The following is a 19,605-nucleotide window of genomic DNA, read 5'->3' as shown; positions in this document are numbered from 1 at the left end:
AACATTGATATAAATAGTTAAATCTACAAATTTGTGTGTGCTTATTTGAAGCGAAGGCAATTCCAAAATGAACTGCACTGACCTCATTCAAATGAAAACATATTGCTTGACATTAATTAGACTATTTATACAGATACAACTATTTATATCAATACTTTTCTTGGAATTTAATCAAATAAATGTATAGCCTATTTACAATATTTAAAAGATGTCTTTTGACTTGTCTGGCCATCTTGGATAATTTCTTTCACTGAATTTATTGCAGTGCTTTCTGGCATTGCTTCCTCTGCTAAGGACACTCTCTCAATCTCTTGACCTCTTCATAGTCTTCTATGATTTTAGTAACGTTAGTAAAATATTATTAACAATATGTGACCCTAGACCACAAAACCAGCCATAAGTAGCACGGGTATATTTTGTACCAATAGCCAAAAATACATAGTATGGGTCAAAATAACCCAAAAATCAGTAGGATATTAAGATCATGTTCCATGAAGATACTTTGTGAATTTCCTACCGTTAACTATAAGCTTTTAAAACTACTTTAAACTTCAAACTATTTCAGATTGAAAACAGTCAAATTAAAACCTTTAAACTTAAAAAAAAAAAAAAACTTCTATTAAAACCCCACCTTGGCAGCTATGATAATGCCAGAAGCATGTTAGTAACTTGCTAAACATGCTAACAACATGCTAACCATGTTAAAAACATGTTAACAAAATGTTAATCATGCTAGAAACATGCTAGTAACCTGCTAATCATGCTAGTAACTTGTTAAGCATGTTAACATTATGCTAGTAACATGCTAATCATGATAAAAAGATGATAACAGCATGTTAGTAACATGTTAAACATGCTGGCAACATGCTAGTAACATGCTAATTATGCTAACAACATGCTTATAATATGTTAATCATGCTGTAAACATGCTAGCGACATGCTAATCCTGCTAGCAACATGTTAGTAACATGCTAATCGTGGTAAAAAGATGATAACAGCATGCTAGTAACATGTTAAACATGTTAGCAAAATGCTAGTAACACGCTAATTATGCTAACAACATGCTAATAATATGTTAATCATGCTGTAAACATGCTAGCGACATGCTAATCATGCTAGCAACATGTTACTAACTTGTTAATCATGCTAACAACATGGTAGTAACTTGCTAATCATGCTAGTAATACTAATCATGATAGAAACGTGCTAACAACATGCTAGTAACTTGCTAATAATGCTAACAACATGCTAGTAACTTGCTCATCATGCTAGTAACATACTAATCATGGTAGAAATGTGCTAACAACATCATAGATATATATACATAGATACCGCATTGGACCGCTCCAAGCACGTAGATGCGTCCGCCATTTTGGAACGGTCCACTTGACGTCATTCACCATACTGTAGGTTCGCAGACCAACGGCTGTGCAGGACTGTGGCTTTTCGAATTTTCAGTGATTACTATGAGATCTATGGGTGAATGACGTCAAGTAGACCGCAGTGAAATGGCGGATGGCTTACGTATAACGGCCCATAGAAACAGTCGCTAATGAGGCATCTATGTATATATATCTATGAACAACATGATAGTAACTTGCTAATCATGCTAGTAACATGCTAATCATGATATAAACATGTTAACAACATGCTAGTAACTTGCTAATCATGCTAGTAACACACTAATCATGATAGAAACATGCTAACAACATGCTAGTAACTTGCTATCTATCAACTTTAAGTTTTTAAAACTACTTTAAACTTCAAACTATTTCAGATGGAAAACAGTCAAACTTAAAACTTTTAAACTTTTTAAAGCTTTTAAACTTTTCAAACTTTCTGGTCCGGCTTTCTCAAGCCAACTTAAAGTTTGACAAACTTTTGTTCTCTAGTTGTTAATTACAACATTTACTGTTAGTGAAGGAAAAGGATACAAGATGATTTTTATGCGTTATTTTGAATTTTCATTTATTTGATGAATCATCCCTTCTAGCATTTGTACCATAGATTTTTTACCACCACACTGTAAAAAGTTTTCACCAGATTCAACTTAAAAACCTAAGTTCAGCAGCTGCCTTAAAATTTTTAAGTTAAATCAGCTTAAAACTACAAGTCATTTTAACTTATTACAATAAGTTGATTTAACTTAAATTTTTAAGGCAGCTGCTAAACTTAAATTTTTTAAGTTGAAAACTTTTTACAGTGCAAGATAGACCAACCCTGAGTTCAACCTAAACCTAATACAAAACTGCATATATATAAACATCATCTATTACAGATTGAAAGAGTTACCATTGACTGTGACAGTGAAGTTTAGTATTTTCTTATGTAGCACTGATTAAAAAAACTATTAAAACCCCACCTTGGCAGCTATGAATTAGCCATATAATGCTGTCTAGGCAGGCAGCTCACTTGAATTTGGAGCGGTGCTAATATCTACACCCTCAGAGTGAAAATAATAAAGCTGATAAATATATAATGCACTCTGAATGCTGGTTTGAATGTGATCATGGACTCTAGGCCTCAGCTGTGAGTGTGTAGGAGTGATATGGAAGCAGATGGGGATTGCGGTTCGCCTCTGGACATGTCTGAATGATTTAGCTGTCTCCCACAGCACAATCCTTAGAACCAGACTCTAGAAGCAACTCGAACCACAAAGATCCAAGGTGTCCTCTTTCAGGGCCAGAGGATGCTTAAATGCCTCTGTCTCTATGTTTCCTGTTGTTTAGACGACAGACCTCTGTCCTTCACACTGTGCTCTCTCCAAGCAGAACCCTATAAATATCCCTAACGCCCTCCTAACCTCCCCACCTTCCCCAGCTGCCTTATCTCCAGTCAACAAGGAAGAAAAGCTGCCACCGCGCCGCCCGCTCAGCCTTTACAGCAGAAAAAATAAACAAGGCTTCTGAAAACACGGGAAAGAGCGTCTCTGACTAGTAAGAGACCATAGGCACGTCGCCAAAAGGAACAAAGACTATCTACTCTGAACTCAACGTGAACCACAAGCACTGTTGTTTAACATTCGATAATGATTTCAACAGCTTCGCCAGATTAACTAATACTCTCATTGATCCCTTGCCGACACCGGTAACGCAATCCCTTCAGAGCGATTGGATGAAAGTGTCTGCTAATGCATAAATGCAAATTTACATTATCAGCTCTACCACATGAATTCTTGACAATCAGAGGTTTTTAGTAGAGTTGGGGTACTCGGACTTGTACTCGGACTTGAGTCCGGTCTCGAGTACAGTTTTTAGCGGACTCAGACTTGTCACGGACTCGGATGCATTTTGACTCAGACGCAAGCTTTTAGGACTTGGGAATTATTGCAGAGTCCAGCCGAGTCCAGGGACAGTTGATGAAAATTTTACTCGATGCATTATTACGAAAGTGACATTCAGTATTCGCACGTGTTTAAAAGTCTTGCCAGTACTTGAAAGCCTGCTGGTTTCTTTGCATACACACACACCCAAAGCGTGCTCACCGAAAGAACCTCTCAGTCAGCGTGGAAATGCTGAATTAAGTTTTCTTTTGCATGTTATTGCTACACACTTACACGAAAAGTAATGTCAAAATGCACCGTCTTGGAGAGTGTTAATGTAAATGCAGTCGGTTTTGTCTTGAGTGAATTTGAACAGTTGGGAGAAATACAGATATGTCAAAATATATGATCTGTGTGTCCGGTCTTAAAGCGACAGCAGCATAAACCTGCTGCAGCAGCCTGCGTCATATTACATTTAACTATTGTATCTCACAATTCAGAATTTTTTTTATATGTCGTTTATATGTTGTATTTCAGACTTTATAACTCAATTTAACTCAACAGTAGCGAGTTTGTCAGTTCTAAGGGGAAAAATGTCAGAAGTGTAGGATATAAACTCATGATTTTGAGCTGAAGGGAAAAGGGAGAATGGCTTTTCTTATCAGAATTGTGAGATATAATCTCGGAATTTTTTTTTAATGCCATCTACCCTGTCTAAGGTCTTACTATTCATCATATAAAACCCAAAACACAGCCACAATCAGAGATGAGAGGTGCATTTTCTGCTCCTCAGGTCTCATTCACTAAGCTTCCTACCCACCCTGTTGAATTTTTTTACATTTACTATATAACAACAAATAAAGTCCTGTCCTGTCCTATATTTTTCCACATTCTAAAAGCTGTTTCACTCTGAATTATGTCACAATACATAATCTATAATTTCTGTTACATGACTTTAAAGTTTGCTGAGCAGGACACTAATTATGAGATGGTGTGAAATCAAAAATCAAAATGGCAATATGCAATAGAGGTTTGCTTTTGTTACATTTAAATTGTCATTGACTTATTCTAGTTGTAAAGGTTAAAACAAAGTTAAGATACTGACAAACAGTAGTGTTTAGTTGGACTCGGACTCGACCCATTTGGACTAGGACTTGACTCGAGGTGGACTCGAACCCAACACTATATTTTAGCATGATTCAGAATAAGTGTCAGATGTCACGTGTGGATCCGATGGTTTCTTACAGGGTTCTGCGAGTGCTGTTGAGACCGCAGGGGCTCCAGGGCCTCCACTGCCAGATGATGGTGGCTGGAGGGGTGCCGGTGGCGGTGCAAGTGAGTGTCTGTCGACTGCTCTTCTTATAGGGGTTAGTAGGTGTTGCTGCCTCTTTCTCATGGATCTGAGGAGGAACTGCAGATGCAAACGGAGAAATGTAAGACACTTATCAATATAACACTTTAGAATAGGTTTCCGTTTGTTAACATTAGTGAACTACTTGAACTAAAAATTAAACACTTTCTTTTTTCATTTATTAATCATAGTTATTAGGTTGGTTTGAGAAAGCCAACTTACTGAAATGCTGTTTAAACTTAAAGTTATTATTATTCTTCTGAGACTAAAATTTCTGACTGCTCCTCCTCCTAGAACTTTAACTCTACAAAGTACAAATCCAGATCTTCAGGCTGATCTGACTCCAGTTGTTATATCTTTTCTAACTGATTGTACTTACAATTTTTTCTAAAAATAACAATTAAAACGGGAAAAATCCCATAGGCTGCATCCCAATTCGCATACTATCCATCCTAAATAGTATTCGAAAATAGAATTAGTGTGTCCCAAATCGTAGTATGTTTAAAAGAGTATTCCAAAGATTTCCGGATGGTATACTACTTAACTTCGGAATTCGAAGTGCGGATCAGTGGGCTAATATTGCCCACAACACATTGCGTGGTGAAAGAGGATTCGATTAAGTCTCGTTCAGACTGTCAGCCGATTTTGTCCATATCTGGATGGAATCGGATTTGAATAACTGACTGTCCACACAGTCATATCGCAACTGTTCAAATCCGATTTGTGTGTCCATAAGCGCTCTTTGTTTTACGGAATGTGCGTTGGTTTCTATGGCAATGCCGTTGCATTATTATGCCAATGCTAAAAACAACAATAACAGCAATACAGTTTGCAATATAGATATTGTCTTGTGATATGACAACGTTGTCGTCGCGCTGGATTATATTTCGTCTGTCTTCTAAAGCAGCGGTAGAAACGCAGGAAGCTGGATTGTGAGACTTCATTCTGTGCTGCCGTCTCCGCTGGTATCAAAACTCAAAGAGGTGCGTATACTAGCTGTATATTGTTTGTTCCCGCTTGATTTGCAGTTCGCAACAACACAAGCTTGTTTCTGCAAAGACGTTTGTTATGTTTTCCACAAAAATGTCTGACGTGTTAACGTTTTACGTGGCATGAAAACGTGAAAAAGCAGAAATCCGATTTGAATAGCTAGCTGAACGTAGCTCGAAACGGATTTGACCAAATCAGATTTCACGTAGTTCGTTGCTGTTCAGACTACCTAAATATGATCGGATTTCAATCGGATTTGCATACAAATCGGATTTGGGCTGACAGTCTGAACGAGGCTTTAGAACCACAAACACGCATAAAAAGTGTTAAAAAACTACAAACATGGAGGATATGCGCGACCAACGGACAGGTAGAGAAAGGGGTTTGAGTGATAAATAATCAATGTGAAACCTGATAAAAATATTTTTTTAATGATATCCGTGTTATATTTTATGTGCAGCAACATTATGAAGTTTTATAATGATAGGTTTGGTCATTAATGTTTAAATGCATAATTATGCATATAACATTGAAAGAGTTACCATTAACTATGACAGTGAAGTTTAGTCTTTTCTCAAGGGCTGCACGCGTGTTTTTCAGGACCAGCGTGTATTCTCCAGCGTCCTGCTTACAAACGTCCCTGATCTCCAGAGCATGCTGCTGGACCCTAAACCGGCTGAACTCTGGCCGTCTGGTGATCAGTTTGCCATTCTTAAACCTGCACACACACAGATCATTTACAACATAATACTGTTTGGACTATTTTTAAAGATGGAATGTGTCCATGACATTTTGTTTCCACAATGTGACTCAGAAAAACAGAACATTCAACATGAAGAAAAATACAGCACCTTGGCACTTTATTAGATGGTAAAATATTTCTCTATTTGAGGGTTTGGTGATGCCAGAGCAAGGTAATGTATTTTGATGGCAGATTACATGATATTAAAAGGCAGCAGCTATTTGCATAAATGTAAATAGCGATAGATTGTATTTACACTATGTTAAAATAGCAGGTTTTTCTGCTATTTATACTACTCATTGCAAATACTGGCAATTATCTGCACCCAGTGTTGAATAAGTTACTCTAAAAAATTACTTAATTACTAGTTTCATCTTTAACAATGTATTTACAGTACAAATTACTCTTTTCAAAAAGTATTTAATTACTTATTACTAATTACTTTCTAACTCCTATATCAGCCTTGACAAGTTAATGATACAAGGACAGACATGAAACAGTTCTTTTAATTCTTTCAAATAAATAATAGATAAAAACGTAAATTATTCCGGACACATTTTAGATTAGGGTACAATTCTGACTATTAACTATGACCTTTTCCTTACTATAGTCCTAATTACTGCTTATTAATACTTAGTAAAGTAGTTTAATTTTAAGAATTGGGTAGGATTAAAGATTTAGAATAAGGTCTTGGAGAATAAGACATTGTGCATTTTAAGCAATAATAAACAGCCATTATAACAGTAATATTCATGCTAATAACCAACTAGTTAATAGTGAGAACACTAAAGTGTTACTAATATTCTTATTAACTCACCAAAGTATTTAAAGTGAGAAGGGTACATAAAAAGCATACATTTTAAGGTTAGACTTTAAATTTTGACTTTAAATCCACTATTGCACTGTATATAAATGCTCTATACACAGTATTAAGTTTGATTACAAAAGAAGTGACTGTAAAAGTAATCCCTTACTTTATATTTTCAAGGGAAAAGGAATTAAATTACAGTAACTAATTACTTAGTAACTAGTTACACCCAACACTGTCTGCACCTCAGTATTGTAGTACATTATAATACAGTATGCAATAATAACATATTGAGAGTAAATTACAATTTTAGTTGAAATTATTTAATGGATGCCACTTTATTGGGACAATATAAGCCCTCCCTACACCTACTCTAACCCACCCAATACTTTATTTTCAACTTTTCGATTATTTCCTTCATTTTTATTAATGTAATATGAGATTTAAAAAGGGAGGAAAAAAAGTTTGGCAAAAGGTGCAATCAAACCCTGGTCGATCGCATTAAAAAGTACTACGGTACACATTTTACCTTCTACGCCACTGAAGCTGTTGTTAGACTATCGTCTTTTGTAGTGTTGACTACATGTTAACCCAATCACACGTTGTTGACGTAACTAGCCTCTGCCAACAAGGCGGGCTATTTGTACTTAGTGTAAATAGACAATCCGTATAAAAAAATACATGTAGATTATATGGCAAACACACTTTGCTTGTGTATGTTGGACATGTAACTTGACTTTTTACCATTGTGTTTCTGGTAAGGGGTACGCTGACACTTTCACAGGCAGCCGGACAGATTTTTGTCCCTCTTTTGCCTCTATAACTGATCCATTCCTGTAGTCCAAGCTGATGAAAGGCTTCTCTGTGGAAGTATGAAACATACAGAAACTGTAACACACTGTGTGTTTAACTATATACAGTCAAGCCCAGAATTATTCATCCCCCTGGCAAATTCTGACTTAAAGTTACTTTTATTCAACCAGCAAGTTTTTTTTTACCGGAAATGACTTTTATTTTCATTTGAACAAAAACTGGCATGTCCAAAATTATTCATACATTTTGCAAACTGTCACAGACGTTTCCCAAACTATGGGAAAAATCCAAAGTTCTATACCATTCCAAATAGTCCAAGCTGTTCTAAAGACAGACCAATGGACACTGCACACCACTGGGTTCCACGGATTCAGACCAAGGAGCCTGGCCTTTGGAAATGCTCATCTGGACAAAGAAGAAGACTTCTGGTCTTCTATTTTATGGTCAGATGAAACTAAAATTTAATTATTTGGCCTTGGGCGAAACAGTTACATTTTTGAGAAGCTTGAGCACCAGTAGACATTTCAGCATGACAACGTCCCAAAACACACAGCAAAAGTGGTGAAGAAATGGTTAGCAGACAAAAACATTAACGTTTTGAAGTGGCCCAGCCAGAGTCCTGACTTAAATCCAATTGAGAATCTGTGGATGGAGCTAAAGATCAGGGTGATGGCAAGGAGACCCTCCAACCTGAAAGAGTTGAAGCTTATCGCTAAAGATGAATGGGCAAAAATACCAGTGGAGACATGCAAAAAGCTGGTCAGAAATTATAGGAAGCGTTTGATTGCTGTAATAGCCAGTTAAGGCTTTTCTATTGATTATTGAGAAGGGTATGAATAATTTTGGACATGCCACTTTTTGTTCAAATGTAAATAAAAGATGAGTAATAATTTTTTACACAATGATGCCTCTTGTACATCATCTTATTATCTTCTGGGAGACGTCTGTGTCATTTCAAATAAAAAAAACCTTGCTGGTTAAATAAAGGTAGCTTTAAATCAGAAATTGCCAGGGTTATGAATAATTTCAGGCTTGACGGTATGTACTGTATATATTATTAAAATGTACAGTAATACAGGCATAGTTACCTACCATGAACTAAAACTACAGTAGTAAGCTCTCGTTTCACCTCCACACTACTGGCAGAGCAGGTGTAGTAGCCGCTATCATCCACGTTAACGTTTCGGATTGTGAGGATACTAGAGGTTTCCGTGCCTTTGTCCAGGATGTTACGCACATATTGCACACTTGTCAGCCGGTTCTCCTGTCCGCACAGTGCCAAAAAAGATCTGATTAGTGGTCTGCCTTTTGTGAACCTGCTGCGTACATTTGGTATTTGAAATGTCATCAATTAAAATACTACATACAAATGCTTTTTCAGCATTTTGAAAGGTCACTAGAACTGAATACATAACAACTATATCACAGTAATAGATCATTTTGAGTTATATTGGCACAGTGAGGTCTACACAAAATATGTTACAAATATATGTAATATAGGATATAAATATAGAAAATATAACAAAATGCAGCCCATTTTTTGTAACATTAAGATTTTTTGCATTGTGCAAATGTGTATAAGTACTAAGTACACAATGCAAAACACCCAACCAAATTTCAAAAACTTCCCCGGCTCAAATTTTAGATTTTGCTAATATTTATTCTGGGAAAGATAGCCATGTATAGTGATGAAAGCCCAAATATTAAATGTCATGGATTAATATTTACTGAGTAATCCACTATTTTGTAGAGGGAGGTCAAAATGGCAATTTTCAGAGTCAAGTTACAGGAGAGTAAAAATTACTTCAGAAAGATGGCAGCATCATTATCTTATTTTTACACAGAAATCAGTAGTTTAGCAATCTTTGTTGCATTATGTACCAATGGTGACCATTCAAATATGGGGAAACATCACTTTTTAAGATTTTCTCCAAAGTTTGCATGCCTGTAACTCAAGAAGTATTAAAGATATTTGAATGCCCTTTTAGATATTGGGTCTTAATAAACTTTCCTTTTGGCATCTTTATTTTCTTTGCCATATGCGATTTAGTTCCAGAGATATTGGAATTTCAGTATGGCTCCAGGAGTAAATCATTAAAATGTACACATTTTCAGTGGTCAAAAACCAAGTGTGGGTCAGTTTGAAAAAATACGATAGTAGGAATGTCTGAAGAACAAATAATGCCAATAATACCAGTCTGAGTGCCATAAATATTCTTTTTCCAAAGTTTGCATGCCTATAAATCAAGAAGTATTAAAGATATTTCAATGTGATTTTAGATTCTAGTTGTTAATAAACTTTTCTTTTGGAATATTAGTTTTCAAGGCCCTACATCATTCAGTCCCTGAGATATGAGGATCTCAATAAGGCTTAAGGTCCAGATTGTTGAATGTTACCCATTTTCAGTGGTCGAAATCCAAATGTTGGTCACTTTGTATACAGCTGATACTTATGTTTTATTTAAAGAACAATGTCTGAAGAAGAAATAATGTTGAAATTAGAATTGTATCTTGTTTCCTTTAAATATATTTAATACTTCTTGAGTTACAGGCATGCAAACTTTGGAAAAAATTTGAAAAAGTGCTGTTTCCCCATTTTTTAATGGTCACCATTGGCACATAATGCAACAAAGATTGCTAAGGTCAACATTTTTTACTAATATAACTACCAATCTCTGTGCAAATATAAGATAATGATGCTGCCATCTTTCTGAAGTCATATTTACCCACCTGTAACTTGACTCTGAATCTAAGGTGAAAATTGCCATTTTGACCTCCCTCTACAAAACAGTGGATTACTCAGTAATTATTCATCCATGACATTTAATATTTTGGCTTTCATCACTATACATGTCTATCTTTCTTCAGAATAAATATTAGCAAAACCTAAAATTTGAGCCGGGACCTCTGGTTAAGTTGACACATATGTCTTTATGCAAAATATACTTCTTGGGCAAAATGTGACCTGAATATTAATTGCATGACTCCAGTGCACAAAGGATGGATGAAACTAACTATGGCTGATGTAGAAATGAAATCCTGGACTATTGAGACAGTGGAAATAATAACTATAGATGTATGAGTGGCCACAGATAAGCACATGAGTGTGGGAGAATAATGAATATATGACGTTTGCATATGAGATTTATTACTACAGAACGCAATCACACCAAAGCCGCTGCATTTTTCTTCACAGCCCAATTCCATCACAAATTAATTAGATAAAGGTTAGACAAGTCATGTTCTTGCTTGTAGTTCAGTCTGAAAGAGCTGATAATACTGATAACTGTAATATGCAGTGTGGCCTGGTAATTACCTTTTGGCCTGGGTAGTCCCATTGGAATTCCACACCAGCGTTGAACTCGACTAGCGCCGTGCAGTTGAGCTCCAGACCCTCCCCCTGCATGAGCTCCACGGGCGAGTCCTCAGGAAACAGCTTGAGCTCGTAAAACTTCAGTCCTGTTGGGTGTTGCAAACATGGACTTGTCAGCACTTTTCAAGTTCTTGGAAGCCGTGGATGTAGTGTGTGTAGCATTCCTGTCTCCACAATGATACTAGGGTGTTGTGGGTGGTTGCCAGGGCACTGCTATGTGGTTGCTAGATGCTCTGGCCAGTTTTTAATGTACTGCTGTATGCAAGATTTTTGGGATAGACTTCATTTTAAGATGCCCTTGTAAAAGTGTAATTACACAAATTAAAGGATTAGTTCACTTCCAGAACAAAAATTTACTGATAATTTACCCCCTTGTCATCCAAGATGTTCATGTCTTTCTCTCTTCAGTCGTAAAGAAATTATGTTTTTGGGGGAAAACATTTCAGGAATTTTCACGATATAGTGGACTTCTATGGTGCCAGCGAGTTTGAACTTCCAAAATGCAGCTTCAAAGGGCTCTAAACGATCCCAGCCAAGGTATCTAGCAAAACAATCAGTCTTTCTTAAATATATTAATATTTATACACTTTTTAACCTCAAATGCTCTTCTCATCTAGCTCTGCTTGAACTCTGTGTATTCTGGTTCAAGACAGTTAGGGTATGTCGAAAAACTCCCATCTCATTTTCTCCTCCAACTTCCAAATCATCCTACATCACTGTTTTACCTTTTTTGTAAAGGGTATTCGATCTTCTTTGCATGTTCACATTGTAAATACTTGGTCGGTACTTTTGCAGCAATGTAGGATCATTTTGAAGTTGGAGGAGAAAATGAGATGGGAGTTTCTCGACATACCCTAACTTTATTGAACCAGAGCTCACAGAGTACGGATGCACATTGCATCGTTTGTGGTTAAAAAGTGTATAAATATTACTTTATTTAAGGGGAGACACTGCAGGCAAAAACACAGTTTTTCATGCACCTGTCAAGTTTGAGATTTTGGGCTTTTTGGTGTTTCATAAAGTGTTTTTTCAGACTAGTGGAAAGAAAACAGCCAAAAGACACTGTGTTTCTTTTATAGCAATGTATCTATTTGTGTAAATAGATTTCAATTACAATACATATTTTTAAAGGAGTTTTTTTCTCCTACACTGAGCCATAAATCTCCACTTCGGTAGCACTTACACACACCAAACTTTACATTTTAATTCCTGTCTTTATTCTGAAGGTTTTTACAGAGGGATTTGTTCATATATAATTTGCTTGATTTTATACAACATTTTATTTCCCAAAAAATGGTCAAAAAATACATTGTTTTCTGTCTGTTCTAAGTTTTTTCAGAATTATGGAGTGACAAAATGAGATACCCAAAATCCCCTCTGTAAAAACAGTATAATAATGCCTAATTTGCATATTTAAACCTAACATTTTAGAAAACTTGTAATACAAAGTTTTTTTTTTTTTTGCAATTATCAATATAATCAATTAACTGGGTAAGTAAGGTGATAACTATTAGTTATTTTTTTACCCTATTCACCTGCAGTGTCTCGCTTTAAGAAAATGACAGATCGTTTCACTAGATAAGACACTTCTTCCTCAGCTGGGATCGTTAAAAAGTGTATAAATATTAATTTATTTAAGAAAATAACTGATTGTTTCACTAGATAAGACCCTTATAACTCATTTAGAGCCCTTTGAAGCTGCATTTAAACTGGATGTTTTGGAAGTTCAAACTCTGGGGCATCATAGAAGTCCATTATATGGAGAGAAATCCTGAAATGTTTTCCCTCAATTTCTTTACGACTGAAGAAAGAAAGACATGAACATCTACAACAGGACAAACTAAGCTTTAACAACATGTAGGGTTGGATACTGATTTTAAAAATTGTGTAAAATGCTTGACAATTTAAAATATTATTTCATTCACATTATTTGAGGTATGTACCACAAACTTGAATAAGTGTTTACAGTTGACTTCCTTAGAAAACACCACTATTACTAATCACACTTTCCCAGCAAATTTAGCAAATTTACAGGATCTGGCACTGACTGATGTGTTTCAGTGCAAGGTCTTGTTTTTTTGTGGTCCGTTCTGTGTGTGTGGTCAGCATGATTAGTAATAACCTCATTAATCAAAATAAACCCAACTGTGACTTTGTGAGTTGTTGGTAATGTGTAAGTTTGAACAGACCCACATAGAGCAAGTGAAGCAAACAAAGCCATTAGGTGAATTTTATTAGATATGCTAATCTAATATTTATTCAAGAGGTCAGCTGGTATGGTGGTAATGCTCTGCTGACTCTACAGCACCACATAAGTGAAGCACAGTTTTCATTTTTCCCTCTGGAGTAAAAAGGCTATTGATTTTGGAGAATGTTTTGCATGGCCCTCACATTAGATCAACAAAATAGAGATGATAAGTTAATTTAGCAGTGTAATGACAAAGCATTTCTGAGAGGTCCCTCAACAGGGTGGGAGAAGATCACAGCCAACTCCAGAAAGAAAATCTACTCAACCATCTGGACAAATCTTGTTTTCAATATGATATGTAAAGTCTACTTATTAAATCATCAAATTATACTTTGATCAATTTAGCAACCTACACAATAACCTACATGACGTTTAACCAAGGAAAACATTTCTGGTTCTAACATTAATAATGTTAACTAATTAAAAAAATGTTCAGGAAGGCAGCATTACCTACAGCTACTTAAATCAGTATGTGTCTATTGCGTTACCCAACAGCCTTTTAACAAAAGATTCTGAAGAACAGGAATGTATTTGAAAAAAGTAAACTTAGCTAAATTTTGATTTAATGCTGACCTAAAACTAGACAGTTTTGATACGAAGGGCAGCTGTTCAATGAATATTTAATGCTTACCTATGGCCTGCACAATATATATAGATGATCTGTGCTCGTTGTTGTGGATTGAGGTGGAGCAGAAGAAGCCGAAGAAGATGGAACTGTTCTTAAAGATGTGTCTGGGAACTGACCAGCCCCGTTTATTATTCCAGGTGATCTCATTGCCTTCTAGAAGCAATGGAGGCTGCTCTAACTGTACGAACAACAACAAACAATCAATTCAAACATCAACTGAAGTTTGAAAAAAAACACACAAAAAAAACTGCCATGTATTCAGGCAGATAATTAGTGACTAAAAGTTGACTTTAAGCATCCAAAAGTAAAAAAGTAAGTTTTTAAAATTAAGAAAATTAAGTTACAATTTTTGTAAAGATGTGTAAAGGTGAGGTAACATTAGCGAAATTTAAGTGAAAAAAGCCCTATTGTCTATGTTTACTACCATAGAAATATATGAAGCACAGCTCACACAGAAGTCACTTTCTAACCAAGCAGCTGTCTCTTGGTCACACAATGAATTCACATGACCAACTTAAAAAATAAGCAAACTGCATTAAAAAACGTTTTACCATCATGTGAAACTCCCAATCACACGGATTCCTATTGATATAGTTATATTTTGCTCATTAAATTTTGCAGAGCAAATGTGACTACAACTTTAGTCTGAGACTGAAAACTGAGGCAGAAATCTACAGACTGAATTACCCCTTTTCCACCAAGGCAGTTTGAGTGCTGGTTCGGAGCCAGAGCCTATAGTTTTAAATCAATTCTTTGTCTTTTGACACCCAAAGCACCAGCTCTGAACTAGAAAAAGTAGTTCGTAAGTAGCACCAAAACATTGCTGGTCTAGAAGTAAGAACCACTTGTATCAGGGGCAGAGTTACTGTGACCAGCAAGAAAATTTTGACTGCCATTTTTGAAATGGCAGCTCAACACGGACAAGTTGGATTCGCCGTGTTTGGATCCTGTTGTAGGTTCGCAAAGCCATGAACATCAATAGCAAAGCATTGTCCACCATTGTTGATAAGAGGCTTGTTCAGGACGCACGGACCCAGCCTTGTCCCGAGATGCTCAGGCCCTGCCCTTGTCTGACAACTTACAAGAACAGAGCCTGTGTTGCGACAATTAAAATAGTTTAGTTTTGGATTTTAATGGCAAAGTGGCTAAATTTTGTTTTGTTTCTTTATTAAGTTAATTCAAAAATATTTGTTACAATATGGAACATTTTATGTTTGTTAAATTCAAGCTTTTTAAAGTAACAAGTTGAGCATGTTTGATCAATTTAGCCTTCTCAAATCAACACGACTTGCCTAAAATAAAATCTATAGACATAAAACACTTGATGAATTTCACAATATTAATTTAAACGTTTAACCTAGATAAATGTGCGCTGTTAGACACGTATCTAATCGTTTGTGCGGAGAGTCGAAGCTAAAGCGTGCTTTGCAGGACATGGAAGCGCCAGCACGGGCACTTGCATTTTTTTCTTAATATTTTTTTTCTCACTAACAGTGGAAACCTAAAATACACCATCATTTATGCTCATAAAGGTAAGAGTATTACATCATTCGGAACTGCAAAAAGTCTATTTTTATTTGTGTGTACTCACAATATCAACAAAACGTTATGCTTTCATAAAAAATAGCTAAAGAAAACAAACATGCGCTTTCTGCCGTCTCTGTCGTGAGGAGAAGCACTTCACAAAAATGATCCAAAACTCAGCGAATATATTTGCCTAACAGACATCATAAATATATCTATAGAATGCTTTAAATTACTACTTTAATAAATTTGAAAGATTTTGTGTAATAAAATCATGTTATATTGCGTAAAGTTACTATTATTATGACTTATTCACAAGATGTTTTATTGACATTTTTTTAACTCTGAATGATCGATTTCATGAGACACTGTGTTAATTGTGACAATTTTTTAACATGCATTCAATTATTTTTTATGTTTATTTCGTGCTGTAAATTTTATTTTTTGGAACTTTTTATTTATAATTTTTGAACAAACAAACCTCTTACAGTGAAAATAGAGTAATACAGTAAAATTAAAACATCAATAATAATAATAATAAAATAAATAAATACTAAAAGAAAGAGAGAAAAAAAAGAAAAAGGGACACCATACTTTGTCTTGCTGAGGAAACATGTACATCAAATTAGAGCAAGTTACATCCCTATTATACCATACATTGGTTGACCAGACTTTACAGATCTAAATAGTTTGCTACACTTCTCCATCTTTGCACAAATTTTTCCATCTTCATCTGAAGACATGCAGTCATTTTTTTCCATTGTACTGTATAGACCTGTTTCAGTCTCTGGGTCCACTGTGCCACACTTGGAGAACCTTCTTCTTTCCAATGTATTGTTATCATTTTTTTAGCTATTAGTAACAGTATATCCGCAATATGAATCCTTGTTCTTCATTGTACATTTCTTTAGGCAATGCTCCCAGTAAGCACACCACAGGATCTAGAGGCATTTCTATCTCTAGAATCTTATCTATTTCTTTTTTAATATTTTTCCAAAATATTTGAATCTTTGGACAATCCCAAAAAATGTGAGTATGGTCATCTATTTTACCACATTTTCTCCAACACAATGCTACAGATGGTTCTTTTACATATGAAGAAATCACATAAGGTGTATTGAAAAATCAAATTTTTACTTTCCAGTCAAATTCTTTCCAAAGTTGACTATTAATACCTTTATGGCATCCCTCGCATAAGTCCTACCATACTTCATCTTCAATTATAACATTCAGTTCCAGTTCCCATTTTCCTTTAATATCATCTGTATTATGCATAATATTAGTTATTAGCCTTTTATATAAATGAGAGACATGTCTTTTTGTTGGAAAATGTTTTTCTATAATGTTACTGAGGCATTCTTCTATTTTGTTTGGTTCTTTGAAAAGTTTGTCTTTTTCTTTTTGATTTGTAATGTAATGTCGTATCTGAAAGTACCTATACATATCTTTAGAGGGGACGTTAAATTGTTTTTGTATTTGCGAGAAAGCCTTCATTTCTTTTCCATTGAATAATTGGTTTATAATTCTAAGACCATTATCAGCCCATATTTTAAATCCACTGTCCCACATAGATGGAAGAAAGTCAATATTACCTACTATAGGCATGGCCCTAGAAATAGATTCTGGACCTCCAAACATTTTCTTAATTTTTGTCCAAATTTTTAAAGTATGTTTTATCCATTCATTATCAATTTTTTTTTTATTAGGAACTCGTTTTATGCTTATAAAAGGTAGAATGGTTAAGGGTATTCTTTTAATTGTGCTCTGTTCTATTTCGACCCATCCTGATTTTACTAATTAATTTATCTAACATATTAAATTCTGAGATTCGTGCTGCAAAATTTAAAAAGGAAAAGATCATTGATTCACATGCTGCTTGATCTGAGGCGAATATAGTTATCTCACTACAAATTAAAGAGCTTAAAAACGCATTTATTGTTTGCATTTTATTATAAAATTGACCGAATTTATAGGCTGAGACTTGCATGCTACAAATAATGAATGGACTTAAAAACGTTAAATATTAGCCTATTTGCAAGAATTGATACCGTAAATAAAACAGCTTGTGAATACTCACATAATGCTATGTAATTAAGAAAAATCAACAAGTTAACCGAGTTGGAGCCTTTAATGATTGGGGGGCCCATACAAATTTTTTGCATGTGGGCCTAGGGCTGACTTGCTACGCCACTGACTAGCATCCAGTTCATTCTGGTGGAAAAGGGGTATATGAGGCCAAACTCAAGTCTACATTAGGTCAGTCCATTCTAGTCACACTTTCTGAATCTCATTTGCTTTAAATTGAAAATTCTGTCATTGTCCTTCCACCCTCATGTCACTCAAAACTCCCTATTGAACAAATCGTCAAAGCTGGTCCTTTCAATGCAATCAAATTCATAGTTGTCAAATTCTGCAATTAAATAAAACTTTTGAACTTTAAAAAAAAAACTAAAATGTATTAATTAGTTTGTCAAGTCTTACCTCACCTCATAGGAGCTTGATGGCCCTTTTTCTATGAGACCAGACAGTAACAGTCTGCATTATTACATTTTTTAATATTTAACTACGTGTCCTTAGTGATTGTCCTTAGTTAGAATGAAGAGGATTACACACAAACTTCATTATTATTATAATTATTATTATGGAATACTAAAATATTATTGGATATACTGGAAATAGTATGGTGTTGGGAGAAATCACACCTGTCTATGTGACAGCTGCAGGCTCTCTTAACAAAAAAAAAAGATTTGGGGGAACAGGCCAACACTTTTTACAAAATCAAACAAGAAAAAAAAAACAGTCAGCTCTCTGTCATACATTTTTCATATCTGATATCTGCATTAATATGAAAGTGTCCTGTTGTCGATAGGGGACAACAGGATTGTATTTCAGGGAAGTGACAAACGACCTGTACAGCGTATTGGTTGGAGGACATGTTGGGTTGATGCCAACAAAATAGTGGAAGTTAGCACAAGGCTGAATCAGTCACAGCACATTTAAAGATGCCTAAATAAGTTTTTTGTAACAAAGTATAAACAGACCCTGGAATTTTCTGCCCCATTTCACCAATACAGACTTTGCCCAGTGAACCTAGCCTATAAATTATGAATACCTGAAGAACAACAAGGTCTAAAAGTCTAAAAAGTTGCTAAAATTCTGGAGGGAAAAAAAATGTTTATTTAAATTACTGTTTTCATTTCCTCTGGCTTCAAAAGCTATGTCATTACAGTCAGCTAAGGGCTAAAGTTACACTGCGTATACAGTAACTGTAATTATCCTGGGTTAAATCTCTAAAATAATATAAAATAAACAAGTCTCCTAATCCATTTTGCAGAAACAGAGAGATCAGGTGAGCTGCTGTTGGAAAGTGTGCTGGAGGGCCTACCGTGAAGAGAGAGATTTTCAGGTCAGGATCTGAAACCAGGCATGGCACTTCAATGTGAGTTTGAGAATCCGTTATGAAGATAGTCTCCATGTCGTTCTCGTTTCTCTTGATGAATGGATGTTGTGGGTCTGTTTGTTGAAAGAAAAGTGACATTAGTTGCTAATAGGGTTATCCCTGATCCAACAAATTTAACACAAATTTTAAAAGCAGAAACATGAAGCTTCTGATTTTTATTGCATTGACATTAATTCTTTAGAAAAAAAATGTTGGTTTATAAACCTCTGGTTATGTATTACCGACATATTTTCAGTGGGCAATGGTGGTCCACATCCTAACTCAAGTATGCACTTGAGTGTGCACACAGAAGAAAGCAGTCTCAAGCAACATTGTTCTGGTAATATCCACTTTATTTTTCAATGTGGAAGTAAGCTGCTTTCTGGTAATGTGTTAGACTTCCATTTCATAAGCCGCCGTAGGCAGG

The 19,605-nt window shown here is 35.3% G+C and overlaps 1 protein-coding gene across 1 annotated transcript in view; it reads right to left on the bottom strand.

The window, feature by feature from the left end:
- Window positions 1–19,605, bottom strand: part of LOC141289010 (vascular endothelial growth factor receptor 3-like) — a 96,312-nt gene that overhangs the window by 36,726 nt on the left and 39,981 nt on the right. The window contains exons 4-10 of the mRNA XM_073821201.1: window positions 19,125–19,252; window positions 14,219–14,393; window positions 11,283–11,425; window positions 9,059–9,230; window positions 7,898–8,015; window positions 6,146–6,321; window positions 4,508–4,673 (exon numbers count right to left, since the gene is read on the bottom strand). Coding sequence (XP_073677302.1) covers window positions 4,508–4,673; window positions 6,146–6,321; window positions 7,898–8,015; window positions 9,059–9,230; window positions 11,283–11,425; window positions 14,219–14,393; window positions 19,125–19,252 — 1,078 coding nt within the window. The remainder of the gene's footprint in view (window positions 1–4,507; window positions 4,674–6,145; window positions 6,322–7,897; window positions 8,016–9,058; window positions 9,231–11,282; window positions 11,426–14,218; window positions 14,394–19,124; window positions 19,253–19,605) is intronic.

The sequence above is a fragment of the Garra rufa genome, chromosome 16, assembly GCF_049309525.1.
Source record: "Garra rufa chromosome 16, GarRuf1.0, whole genome shotgun sequence".
NCBI lineage: Eukaryota > Metazoa > Chordata > Actinopteri > Cypriniformes > Cyprinidae > Garra > Garra rufa.
This window is presented reverse-complemented; position numbering and strand designations above follow the sequence as displayed.